The 13,611-nt window shown below is 35.5% G+C and overlaps 1 protein-coding gene across 8 annotated transcripts in view; it reads right to left on the bottom strand.

Moving 5' to 3' along the window:
* The window catches only part of PTPRM (protein tyrosine phosphatase receptor type M), a 787,430-nt gene that overhangs the window by 293,296 nt on the left and 480,523 nt on the right, over positions 1-13,611 (bottom strand). For all 8 annotated transcript variants that reach the window (XM_059139376.1, XM_059139377.1, XM_059139383.1 and 5 more), the window contains exons 8-9: positions 8,098-8,406; positions 1,053-1,162 (exon numbers count right to left, since the gene is read on the bottom strand). In XM_059139376.1, the coding sequence (XP_058995359.1) occupies positions 1,053-1,162; positions 8,098-8,406 (419 nt within the window). The remainder of the gene's footprint in view (positions 1-1,052; positions 1,163-8,097; positions 8,407-13,611) is intronic.

The following is a 13,611-nucleotide window of genomic DNA, read 5'->3' as shown; positions in this document are numbered from 1 at the left end:
AGCCACAGATTTTTATAACACTGAATTCATTTACAATGAAGCTGCCCAAGGAACAGCGTCAATAACTTAACATGAAAATCAACTTTTTCTTTTCTCTTATGTTGTTTATCTTTCAATTAAAAACATTATTTTTTGCATCTCAATACCAATTTTCTAAAGGTGTAAGGAAACATAAATGTAAGGCTAGTTGGGTCAGGGAGGGGGTTTACCAGCGATTACTGTCTGACAGCTAATCTACTCAGTCTTTTGTCAGTAGTTCTGAAAGGTATTCAAGCAGAGGTTCCATAAGAGGAATTGCCGTGATTTTTAGAGACCTAACAACATATAATTTTGTTAAATTTGCATTCAAATAAATGCTTGCTTAAAAAAAATGCACCTGCTTGTTTCTATGACAATAGGCACAGTGAAATGATGCTCATACAGACGTGATGATGACTGTCACTCCCTGTTACTGCTGTTATTTTTTTCCTGGAACAATTCATCAAATTCTTCTCTGCTCTCTATCATTCAATCATTTGATATGCCTCAGTAGACAAAACTATGTCAAGGAAGTCTAAAGGATGTTTTGCTAATACCAAGAAACCAAAAGACATTATTCTATTGTTACCCCTGAGAAATGTCTATTGACTTTGCTAATTGGATAATCAGTGTTCTTCTATAATTCAGGAGTAAAATATTTTATAGCTAGCAAGAATAAGACTATGTGGTTGCCTCCTAATCAATGTACACTTCAAAATACTTACTGCTTTTAATATGGGTGATTTTTTTAAATACCGTGTTGTGTCTTTACATATAATAACATATAGTCTAGAAACATCCAAATCATTATAAGCATATTTCCTGAAATGACACATAACTGAAAAACCAGTTTTTTTTTTGTTTTTTGTTTTTGTTTTTTGTTTTTTTGCTTCTATGCAAGAAGCATTGTAGCTATCAAAGGCGTTAAACTTCTTAAAAGACATGATGCCATTATGCATTTTTAAATACTAGACAGTTTAGCTATCATAGACATTATAATGAAAAATTAAATTACTAATGAATGTATATACTACCTCGTATAAAGTGATGACACCATATGTTTGAATTGGTTCTCGCCATTGAAGAAATATCTTCTCTTCAAAAGTACTTCCTTGGATGGATTCAGTAGGAACAGCTCCTGGCACTAGAAGGGGGTGAAAAATCAATAAATGTTTGAAAGACTCCCCCAAATTAGATTTTCCTAGACATATTAGGTTTTTCACTCTCAACTGAGATATAAGATTTAATAGTCCATAGATACACTTAGTTTTCTTTTAAAACCATTTTGGCCACACTGTCCTTATGAAGAAAATAGTCTCATCACATTTTTTTTTTAAAGTCTGAATCAACTAGATGAAGCTCAGTAATCACCTTTTAAATGAACTTTTACATTCTTCAGAAATAAAGATATAGAGCAATAAGATTCCCACACGTTGCTCATGAGAGCAGAAATGGGTACAGCCACTTTGAAAAATAATTTGGTAGTATTTAGTAAAGTTAAAGAGGCATGTATCATATGCCCCAATAATCCTACCTCCAGGTAGATTTCCTAGTAATATTCTTGCATGTATGTACCAAGAGACATATAGTAAGATGTCAACATAGCTTTTTTTTTTTTTAATATTTTATTTATTTGACAGACAGGGATCATAAGTAGGCAGAGAGGCTCGCAGAGAGGGAGATCGGGAAGCAGGTTCTCTGCTGAGCAGAGATCCTGATGTGGGGCTCGATCCCAGGACTCTGAGATCATGACCTGAGCTGAAGGCAGAGGCTTAACCCACTGAGCCACCCAGGTGCAACGACATAGAATTTTTTAAACAAAAATAATAATTTGGGGACAAACTGAGTGGTTTAATAAATTGTTATAGTCACACAATATAACACAAAAAATGAGTATAAATGACAGCTATATACATTATCATAGATGAATTTTATAATTTTATATTTTCATATATTTTACAGTTACAATATCAAGTGACAAAATTATGTGAAAGGAAAATGGATACGAACTATTGTACTGACATTTAATATATCTGTTAAAAATGCACACAAAATAGATATTCTAAAAAGATGTGATAGAGATGAGATAATATGTAATAATAAATATTTAAACAAATTTTATTAATTAACGATACAAAAGACTTTGGGAATTTTTGTGCCGGTTTTAAAACCTGAAATATGCAACACCTTTTGACTAGTTTTCAGATAAATATAATTGACATAAGGAAAGGTGGAAATTTACCTGCCAATCTTCTATAAAATAACACTTAATATTATTTTTAAAATATTGTTTATCTCATTTTCATTTAAATTCAGTTTTTGCATTGCATCATATCGTACAAAATTTAGTATATTAGTGTGTCTATTCTATTTAAAAACTAGTATATCTGTCATACTTATACATATATTTGAAGGTACATGATCAAATTTTTTGGTGACTCTATGGGTAACCATAAAGTAGTAAGAGAGGACTCACACTTCTCAAAACTTTCTGCAAAGCTACAGTATCAAGACTGTGTGGTACTGACATAAAGATAAACATACAAATTAGTGGAGCAGAACTGAGAGTACAACCTACATTTGCAGTCAATTGATTTTCATTAAGGGCCCAGGAAAATTTAAAGGGAAGATAATACAAATGGTGCTGGGACAACTGGATATTCATATGTGAAAAAATGAAGTTGGGGGGCACCTGGGTGGCTCAGTGGGTTAAGCCGCTGCCTTCGGCTCAGGTCATGATCTCAGGGTCCTGGGATTGAGTCCCGCATCGGGCTCTGTGCTCGGCGGGGAGCCTGCTTCCCTCTCTCTCTCTCTCTCTCTCTGGCTGCCTCTCCGTCTACTTGTGATTTCTCTCTGTCAAATTAATAAATAAAATCTTTAAAAAAAAATTAAAAAAAATGAAGTTGGATTCTTACCTCACACCATATACAAAGATTGTATCAAAATTGATTAAGAGCTCAATGTAAGAGCTAAAACTACAAAATTCTTAGTATAAAACATAGATGTGAATATTCATGACCTGGGATTAGGCAATAGTTTCTTGGACAGGACACCAAGAGCAAAAGCAACAAAAAAAATATACAGATAAACTGTACGTCATCAAAATGAAAAGCTTTGTGCTTCAAAGGGCACTATCAAGAAAGTGAAAAGACAACACAGAATGGGAGAAAAGTTTAACAAATCATGTATCTCACAAGAGGCTTATATCTTAAATACATAAATTACTAAAAACCAATAAGAAAACAAATGATCCAATTAAAAACAGGCAAAGGGTCTGTATAAACAGTTCTCCAAAAAAGATATACCAATGGCCTATAAACACATGGAAAGATGCTCAACATCACCACCTAGCAGGAAAATGCCAATCAAAATCACAACAAGATAGCCCTTCGCACCACTGAAATGGCCATAGTCCGAAGGCAGAAAAATAAGTATTGGTGAGATGTGGAAAAATTGAAATCTGCATACACTGATGGAGGGAATATAAAAATCCTACATTTTCAAAGGAGGATTTCAAGGGATCTCCTTTGAAAATAGTCTAGCAGCTCTTCAAATAGATGCAGATTGTGAATTTCACTCCTAGGTACATACCTAAGAGAACTAAAAACATATACTACTCAAAAAATTCTACACAAATATAAAATTATACATGAATATTAATAACATTTTCATAATAGCCCCAAAGTATAAACAACCCAAACGTTCATCAACTCATGAATGGGTAAATACATCTCAATAAAGTTATAAAAGGGGGTTGAAGAAGTTTTAGATTATGGGAGGCTATGTATGGTCCTTTAAGGGTGGGTAAGAGCTCCACAGATTGGAAAGAGTGCCTACAATTGTAAAAGGACACTCACAGGTAGTCCACATTTTTTTAGATGAGGGGATACAGAGGTAGATGTAGGATTTTATAGTTATTTTAAATAGAGCTCAGTATAGCTTGGCAGAAAAAAAAATACTGATTCAGGATTGCAGGCATGGGTTCTCATTTAAGACTTCTCAGTAACTAAACTATTTAGTTTGGGCAATTCACTGAACCTCTTGGGTCTCAGGTTCCTCATGTTTAAAATGAAGAAGTTGGACTAAGTTCATCTTTACTATCCAAACTCTAAATAACATACAAATATTCTCTCTTGTGATACCTTTAACATTAGTAAAAAGACAATTTTTTTCCACACATTTTTTCATGAGGTAAATAATATTCAATAGAAATAGTATACCACTGTAAAACTCACAAGGTTCAATGAATTGTAGCCTTTTATAATAGTAGATACATAAAGTGACCTCATCATTCTTTTCTCTTCAAACTCGGTATTGACAATTATTCTATTTTTGTCTTTCTTTCTCTTTCTCTTTTTGAAGTCTTTGTTGTTGTTGTTAGGAAATATAATTTGAAATAAAAGGTTTTCTAATTAACTGGATGACAGTGTGCAATGAAAATAATGGGTTTTTATTTGGAAATTATGCATGCCCCAACTTCTGGGAATAACAAGACAATTTAAACAAACAAAAAGATAAGTTATTCTGATCTCAAGTTTTGACAGAACTTAACAGAACTCCTAGCTCATGTCCTTTCTCAATCTGAAACCCAAAAGGGGTAAGGGGATCCATCCATGTGGGTTCATGAATAAGACATATCTGCTCATCTCTAGAAATGACTATATCTTCCCCTGTTGTTGATTAAAACATTACTGTTGATTTAAACATGAATGAGACGATTATCAACAAACTTTATTGTTTTATCTAAGGACTAACAGAATACTTTTGAGTGTTTTGATACCTACTCAGTATGATGCCTAATGTTACAGAGGAATAGAAGGATTTTCTCTTTAGTTTATAGGTAAGAGACAAAAGATTGTATGTAACAGAGAGAGAGAGATCAAGGAAAGGTCATAAGGAATTGCTTTGAATCATTATAGCAATAATAATGACCACTTATTAAAGTGTCCCTCCCACCCCTGTCACCTACAAAGAATTCTCTATGTAAATTGCCTCTAACTCTAATATGGTTGAGAACTGTTACTATTTTCACTTCTCAAGTGAGGAAATTAAAGCCCAGAGATTTAAAAATTCTTATCAGGTGCAAAGGAGGTCAGAAGGATGAGAATGCTACAGGCTATAAGCATTGGAGGCAGCTCTTTGAAAAACCTAAAGGCTGATGAGCCCTTTGGAGGGCAGCAAAGGAGATGGAAGTGAGAGGCAGCCAGGTGGAGGGCAGGAGGCCCAGGAGAGCAGACCTTGAGGAAGAGCCTGGAATGGAAGAAGCGTGAGCTATGGCTTGATTGTCACTGATGTCTGGGTGACATCTTTGCAGAATGAGTTGCACTGGAGGAAAAGCCATTAGTTCTAGAGAAGGAGTCAGGAATAGAGAAAACCTTGAAAGTCAAGATTTATATTAAGTCCTTGAGAGCTCCGTGGAGAGAGTGACACGATGCAAATGTATTTTATTTTATTGTTAAATTTTGTTTAAATTCAAGTATAACTAACTGAGAGCGTTATATTAGTTTTAGGGGAACAATGCAATGATTCAACAATTCTATATACATTTCTCAGTGCTCATCAGGGTAAGTGTACTTTTAATCCCATTTATTTGTTTCACCCATCCCCCCCACCCACCTCCCCTCTGGGGACCATCAGTTTGTTCTCTTTATTTAAGAGACTGTTTTATGGTTTTCCCCTTTTTTCCTTTGTTCATTTGATTTTTTTAAATTCTACATATAGATGATATCATTTGATGTTTGTTTTTCTCTAACTTGTTTCACCCTCTATGTCCCTTATGTCCATCCATGCCATGTGGCAAGCTTTCATTCTATTTTACAACTGAATAATATCCCATATATCATCCATCTATATGTGGAAACTTGAGTTGCTTCCACATCTTATTATAAATAATGCTGCAATAAAAATAGGGGTGCATGTCTTTGAATAGTGTTTTCATTTTTGGGGGGGCAAATACCCAGTCGTGAAATTACTGGATCATATGGTATTTCTATTTTTAAGTTTTTCTAGGAACCTCCATACTATTTTTCACAGGGACTGCACCAATTTACATTCCCACCAACAGTGCATGAGGGTTCCTTTTTCTCTATACCCTTGCCAACACTTGTAATTTCTTGTGTTTTTTATTTTAGCCATTCTTAGTTTTAATTTGCATTTCTCTGATGATTAGTGATGTTGAGCATCTTTTCATGTGTCTGTTGGCCACCTGTATATCTTCTTTGGAAAAATGTCTTTCAGGTTTTCTGTCCATTTAGTTGGATTACTTGTTTTCTTGGTACTGAGTTGTATAAATTCTTTAAGTTGCATAAGTTATTTATATATTTTGAATATTAACCCTTTATCAGATATATCATTTATAAATACCTCCTTCCATTCAGTAGGTTGACTTTTTGGGTTTTTTGACTGTTTCTTTTGTTGAGCAGAAGCTTTTTATTTTGATGTATTCCCAAAAGTTTAATTATGCTTTTATTTCCCTTGCTAGAGGAGACTTACCTAGAAAAATGCTGCTGACATCGAAGAGAGAGGACTCGAGTAAATAAAATCATAAATGAAGGAGAAGAAACAACAACCAACACCACAGACATGCAACTGTATTTTAAAAATTAGTTTTTGTGGGTGTGTAGGCAACATTAGAATGGGGTAAAACTGGAACCACCAAGGAAGGCTAGAAATTTCAGCATGAAACAATGAGGATCTGCATATAGTAGTGGAAAAGGAGAGAAAAGCACACTCTAATATTTTAGGAGTAGAAATAGCAGGAGTTAGGACCAAAGTAAGCACAGAAATGCGGGGGTAAGAGGGTAGGGAAGAGTCAGAGGTGACCCACTGACAACGTTGGTACTTTCTTTTCACTTTTCAGAGAGATAAGGAAGAACTGAAAGAAACAGAGACAGGGCTTCTAGCCTCAGCCTGATGGGGTGACCTGTAGCAAACTCATATTCCTTACAAAAATAATGGCAGTAAGACAACTATTTGAGAACAACCAGCACAGGTAGGTTGTGGGGCTATAGAAAAGAGAAGAGGAATTTGTAAGGTCAGCTCCTCATTTATCCTGGCTGTTCCCACATTTTCCTTCCACAGCAATATGCTGGGTGTTATATAGGTAATAACACTCAAAAATATTTCATTATTTCTTTAAATGGTACAATAGAGTATTGTTGTAAACATTTAATGTATGTTATATTCAATAATTAAGGATCATGGCATAATCAGCTGCATAAAAAAAAAAAAAAAAAAAAAAAAAAAACGTGTAACATCTCTTTTTCCCAGGAATAAGTAAGTACATTCATTTGATGGGTTTCTCAAGTTCTTAGTCACTTCCTCTGATGCCTGGCAAATAAATTGTAGGTCAAATATATGGTACACTACCGCCGCACTTTATGTGCCAAATCTAAATGTTATTGTACATGGGAGTCCCCTGTACAATCAATGTAAAACTCATATATCCTTGTTATGAGATTTAATGTATAATTTTACTATTTTAAATTATTTCAGAGGTTTATGGCAATTGTGTATTTGCTTTTTTTGATGAGTTGCTGGTGACATGCATTGTCGATTTGTTAAATCCTTGTTTATTGAGGTAATATCCAATTACAATATTGTTCCTATGGGAAAGTATGATCTATTACACGGCCACCAACCTAATGAGGTAATTTCTCAGCACTGTGCTGAAAAGCAAGGGCAGCCTCTATTTTCAGCTGAATTTTTATATGAACAATGAAGTATGTTTCAGAATACCATTTCAATATATTTAAATAAGCATTTCATATAAATAATACCCCAGCAGCAACTCTTAAGTCCAACATGATTATAAAACTTGAATGAAGAACTATTTACAGCAATATAGCATAATTATATATAGAAAGGTAACTATATGACTCATAAGGAATTAAACCTCTACATCTTTCTTCCGTTACCTTTTCAAAGCCATGCTTATGTTCCCAGAAGCACATTTATATTATTCAACCGAGTAACTAGTTCCTTCATTTTCCTTTTAGAGACCTCAATTTAAAAGAAATAAAAGCTGCTTTTCTGAAGGCATGTGTATTTCATACAAACATATCATTGAAAAGTACTCACAATCTTCATCCGTCTGTACTATGAGTTCTTGACTTTCCTTCCGTCCCTCAGGATTCATGAGGATGAGTTTCACACTGACATTGGTATACGGTGAAAGGTTAGTGATTGTGTGTTGAGGGTGTGAATTATCTGTGTCCCAGCTTACTTCTTCTCGCACTTGCTCCTGTCCTCCGACTTGGTAACAGTAGTGCACTGTGAGATTATAACTATGGCAGCGAGTGACATTATATCCAAATGGCTCCCAGCGGATAGTGATTTGTCGAGATTTGACTTCTACCACTTCCAGTTTTCTTGGGCCACGCATGGGATCTAATATAGAAAAGAAAAGGAGAACAAGAAAACATAAGAGAAACGAATTATAAGAGTTCCGGTGAAGCCCAAATGTCAGAGAGTCCTCCTTATTCCCAGTATCTGGTCTTCTCTTCTTCCATGATTAATGAAATCCCTAAAGCTTAGCTGGGCATAGCACCACCCAGAATTAAGACTAGAATTTTTAGTGTCTTCTGCAGTGAGATATGGCCATATGCCTACATTGTGGTGAATGGCATACAAGATGAGATAAAGAACAAGTTTCTGGGAGGTATCTATAAGAAGAAAGGCTCACCATCTTTTTTTCCCATCTTCCTACCCATTAGGTAGATTGAAGATATGATGTTTTTTGCTCATGCCACCATGATGGACCAGGAAGCACTTAAACATTAACCATTCAAAGTAATGATGAGGAAGGATCCAGAGTTCCTGATAACTGCTGAATTACTGTAATATCCTGGAACTGTCTACTTCCAAAACTTTCATTAGAGAGAAATACAGTGCTTTTATTTAAGGCTCTTTTCCTCTGAGGCTCTGATACATGAAACCAATCTTAACGCTCATTGATAAATATATGTTATCTTTTAAAATTAATTTATAATTATGTAATTGGAAAACATAAGAGAAAATATTGAGAATTCAGCATGAAACAATATAATGATTAGAGAACATAAACTTCTGAGCAGGACTCCAGGCCTTTCGTGACTTTTGATTTGTACAGAATTTCATGCAATTACTGCTCTTTCCTATCCCTGACAATGTCTTAGTATTATTCTTGAGCCCAAGCTCCAGAGACAGAGTTTCAAGCCTAGAAACGTAAATGGCATGCAGGGAACATAAGCATTTTAAGTGGTTTAAAAGAAAGAATATATACACAGGCTTCCTAAATATCTTTATGAAATGATGATGAAAATACAGTAATATTAAATACATAACATATACTGAGCACTTATTATGTGCTACACACTTTTCTAAGAAGTTTACCTTTTATGGGTTTGGGGAGAATCTGGTCTTAAATGTTCTGTTTTGGGATATCCATAAATACCCTTATTCCATATAGTCTGATTTTTTGCTTTCCTTAATTGTGGTCATCACACATGAATGCAAAGAGATCTATAATTGGTAAGGGAAAGTCAGCATGAAAACTTGAGAAATAATAGCTACCATTTACTGTATGTGCATTTATTATGTGTAACTTGCTTTATATGTAGTATTTATTCCTCAAAACAATCCTAAGAACCAACTACTATTCTTCCCAATACATAGATAAAAAAATTGCAACCAAGTCTGGTTCAAGAACTTGGCTCCAGGCTTGATTGTGGCTATGAATTCATACCTGTCTGACAATGAGAGATGCTGCTTTAACTCACTACTGCACTACTTTCTTTTACCAAAGTAAAAGAAAATCAGATAAAAAGAAATTGGAATACTCAATATACCCCAAACTTCTAAAACATGACCAAAGAATGTAAAATATAGTAAAGATTGCATGTCTTTAATCTTGGAACACAGGTGTTGTGAAGACTCTTCTCTTTCTCATGCCATAGAAGAGGGATCTACGCCATGTTCCCAGTTCAGCTTTGGCAGACATCCCTCCCTATACTTTGTGGCTACTGGAAATTTATCTGGACTGTTACTGAAGTTCATTTCTTGATTTCCATCTGTGCATAAATTCCTGGTTTGCTCTTAAGATGTAGGGAGAACCTAGAACTACTCCCTTTCCTGTGACCTCCAACAAATGAAAACATTTCAACTGAAATAATGCTTTGGTTTTTTAAATGCAAGATGGGATTTATCTGCCAGATATCTACTCAAACCATAAAATGAGGTTAATAATGATCATTCATGCTACTCCGTCCTGTAATAACTCTAGGAACCAAGGACGAGTAAGACAAAGGCTCCCCCAGGGAATCTTGAGTGGAATTACCCTGGAATGTTCCTTACTACTGAATCAATTTTTTATATTTAAATTACTAGTGTTAGGGGAAATATCATAAATAAGCTATTTAGAAATAACTTGAAAGTTTTTTTCAAGTCTAGTGACTTTGTACAATGCAAAGGAAATGTCTAATTTTATATAATGCTTCATTAGTTGAATGTTTACAAAAACTTTTAATAAGCTCCAGATCCCTTATACATAAGCAGATTAACATGCATCTCTTTGCCGGCTTCCTTATTAATCACAGGTATCCATTAGAAGTGTTCTAATGCATTTTCCCAAGGTTTCCATTAATCTTACTTACTAATAAAATGACTAAATATTTCAGATATTAGTTTAAACAATGCTGTTCTACCTTAATTTCCATAGAAACCTACTTTCTATTGCACAAATAAGCCTGCATCAATTCAGCACTTTTTAGTCAAGGAAATACAGACATGAAAGAAATTCCACAATTAAAAACCCAGGAGTTCTATCTGTTTACTGCTCAAGTTTTCTTGACATTCATGCTAGTTTCCTCTCTGTTAATATATCTAAAAATTTCATTATGGTAAAATTGTCTTAAACTTTACATAAATTTGCCAAGTAAAATAGTTAAGGATAGCACAAAACAACCATATCTGTTACCAAGTTTCCAGAGTCCCTACTGTCAAGAGTGGAAACTAGCAGACTAGAGATAGCGGCTGTATGAAGTCTAAAGCTTACACAAAAAGAGGTTTGTGCTCACTGACTTGCATCTTCAAGATTCTGGCTAACCAAAACAAAACTATCTTACAGAGTTGTTACAAATAGAATATCTGTACTTATGTTCTTCGTGGGCCTTTACTAGGGTGTAGTGCTGTTGTGTCTCCTAAATGGCCATACCAAAATGGCAGGATCAAATCTTATCAACAGGGGCCAGGGATGAACGCCACATTGACCATCATTCTATCCCAATCATTCTATGACTTCTTCCACTGGTTGAAAGCTTAAGGCAGAAGCTGAATCAATACCACGACGCAGGCAATTCAGTCCACCTTAGAGGGAGACCTGTCATTTCTCTTGGGCCAGAAGGGAAGAGTTAGGTAAGCATGATGGGAAAATGAGGTCTGATAGCATAACTGGATGCTATGCATTAACCAGTACCTGTGATAACACGCTGTTTTGAGGGTAGTGTTGGTAGGCAAAGTCCAATGACTCAGGGAAACTGAAAATCCTTCCAACTCATCCCAAGCAAATGGCCTGATTTCATTGTCTTTTTTTCCTTCTCTTCTGCTATTCTTCAAATTGAGCTCTGATCCAGAAATGGTTTATAATGGTTACATCTTAAGTTAGTGTTCTGTAGTACCTTTATCTTCAATGATTATGCTGGAACCATTTCTATTAGCGTACCACTAAGTGTGAATGAGGCATTCCATAGGGACATTTACTCTGGTGAGTTCTACTGATGATCATTGCAGACTTTGAAGGGCTGTTCTACTGTTGTAGAAATATATCACACTGGAAGCAATAAATGGCAACTTCATAACCAGAAATGTGTAATTTCAGTCGGCTAATTACAACTCATACTGCATTTCTAGGAGCAGAATGCGAGCACTGTCAACAAAATTTGGAATGTATTACTACCATTAGATGCACACAAAATAAATCTCTTAGGGTTAGCTAACAGGGCAATTAATTATATTCACAGGACCACTCGTTGTCGGATATCTGCTTCTTTCTTCTCAGAATCCTAGAGATGCTACTGAGGACATGAGTCGCTTCCAAGGCTGTTTGTCTTCACACTCATCCCCTCGGCCCTCACTGGAATGGGTCTCGTGACAGGCCCCACTGGCATGAATCATGAGGCCAGTCGGCCAGGTCTGGGCCTATGGGCTCATGATAAGAGACTAGAACAGCCTCCCTGAGGAATGCCATGGCTTGTCTCGCCTGCAGCTTCGTCAGGGAGTTCTTAACCGCTTGCCGGGCTGGTGGCAGCATTTTTCATTCTGTTCCCTTTCTGCCAGTCGCAGCCAGGTTTCCTGCAGAGAAGTCTGACAGTCGCAGTCCTGACCTGAGGGACCAGCAAGCCCCGTTCTAGCCTCTGGCACTTCTGCATCCTATTTAATCAGTGATCCTGGCTTCTTCTACACTCAATCCTGTTTTCCCATGAATAAGGGCAGAAACTGACTGGTAGGATCAATTTCCATCGCAGGTTCAATTCACAGCTCATTTCTTTGGAACTCGGCTCTTTACTTCTATTACTACTATGGTGCTTTTTCAGAAACTCAATTTCAGAACCTGTGAGAGATATCTGGGTGTAATTTTAGGACCCTGCCATTGATCATCAAAAACACAGATCACAACCAATGCTCCTGCTAACAGGTTTCTCTTTCCCCCCTCTTCACAAACTATCCAGAGGTCTATTACAATAAAAGGAATCACAACCAGAATGGCCTGGTGGGCCCCCTTTGGCACCTTTAGCTACCCTATTTCTGCCTCATCAGTCACACAAAAGGAGACAAATAAAATCACAACAGCTTTCTCTACTCATCAGTTAAATCAGAGCAATACCTGATTAATTAATATTATGTTGGCTTACCCAAGCATTCAATACTAAGCAGCAAGGATTCCAGGCACGTGGCACTGTTTTCAAGTGACACAGCTATAATTTTTGGACTAGACAATGTTATCCAGAGTTTAAAAAGTTCCCTTTGTCAGTGAGGCTTAAAATTTAATTTATAAAATTTGTAAAATTTAATTTATGCTACCCTACAGGCATGTATATATCTGGGATGTAAATTGAATAAATTAAAAGTTGCCATAAGAATTACATGAATTTGTAATATTTGTAATATTTTTTTCACAGGTATTGTATGAATTGTTTTGGATTGTATCATAATTAAAATCAAGAAATGTACTTGAAAGCAGTCTAGTTTTCTTAACTATTTCACACAATCCTATAAAAAAGGATAGTTTCTTCCTAAATAAAAAAAAATAAATTTCAGAAATAATACTAATTAAAGAGATGAGAAGACAGGCCTATTTAATAAATTTGAATGGGAGTATAGCAACGTCAAGCCTCACACAAAATCAAACATTCTGCTTTCTTTCTTGGTTTAGGATGTACATACTCTTCATAATGTCCTTTGTATCTTCCAAGTATAGGTTTGAACTTGGCCTAACTGATAAAAGTATGTTACCTACTATCCCATGGTGCTGGAAAATGGACTATCCACTTATATTGATTGTTTTATTTTTCATCACAGAACAAAGCTAGAGCTGCTATTCACATTTTAGGGAAAATG

This window comes from Mustela lutreola, chromosome 11 (genome assembly GCF_030435805.1).
Source record: "Mustela lutreola isolate mMusLut2 chromosome 11, mMusLut2.pri, whole genome shotgun sequence".
In the NCBI taxonomy this organism is placed as follows: Eukaryota; Metazoa; Chordata; class Mammalia; order Carnivora; family Mustelidae; genus Mustela; species Mustela lutreola.
The sequence above is the reverse complement of the archived record's forward strand: the minus strand, read 5'-3'. Positions and strand labels throughout refer to the sequence as shown.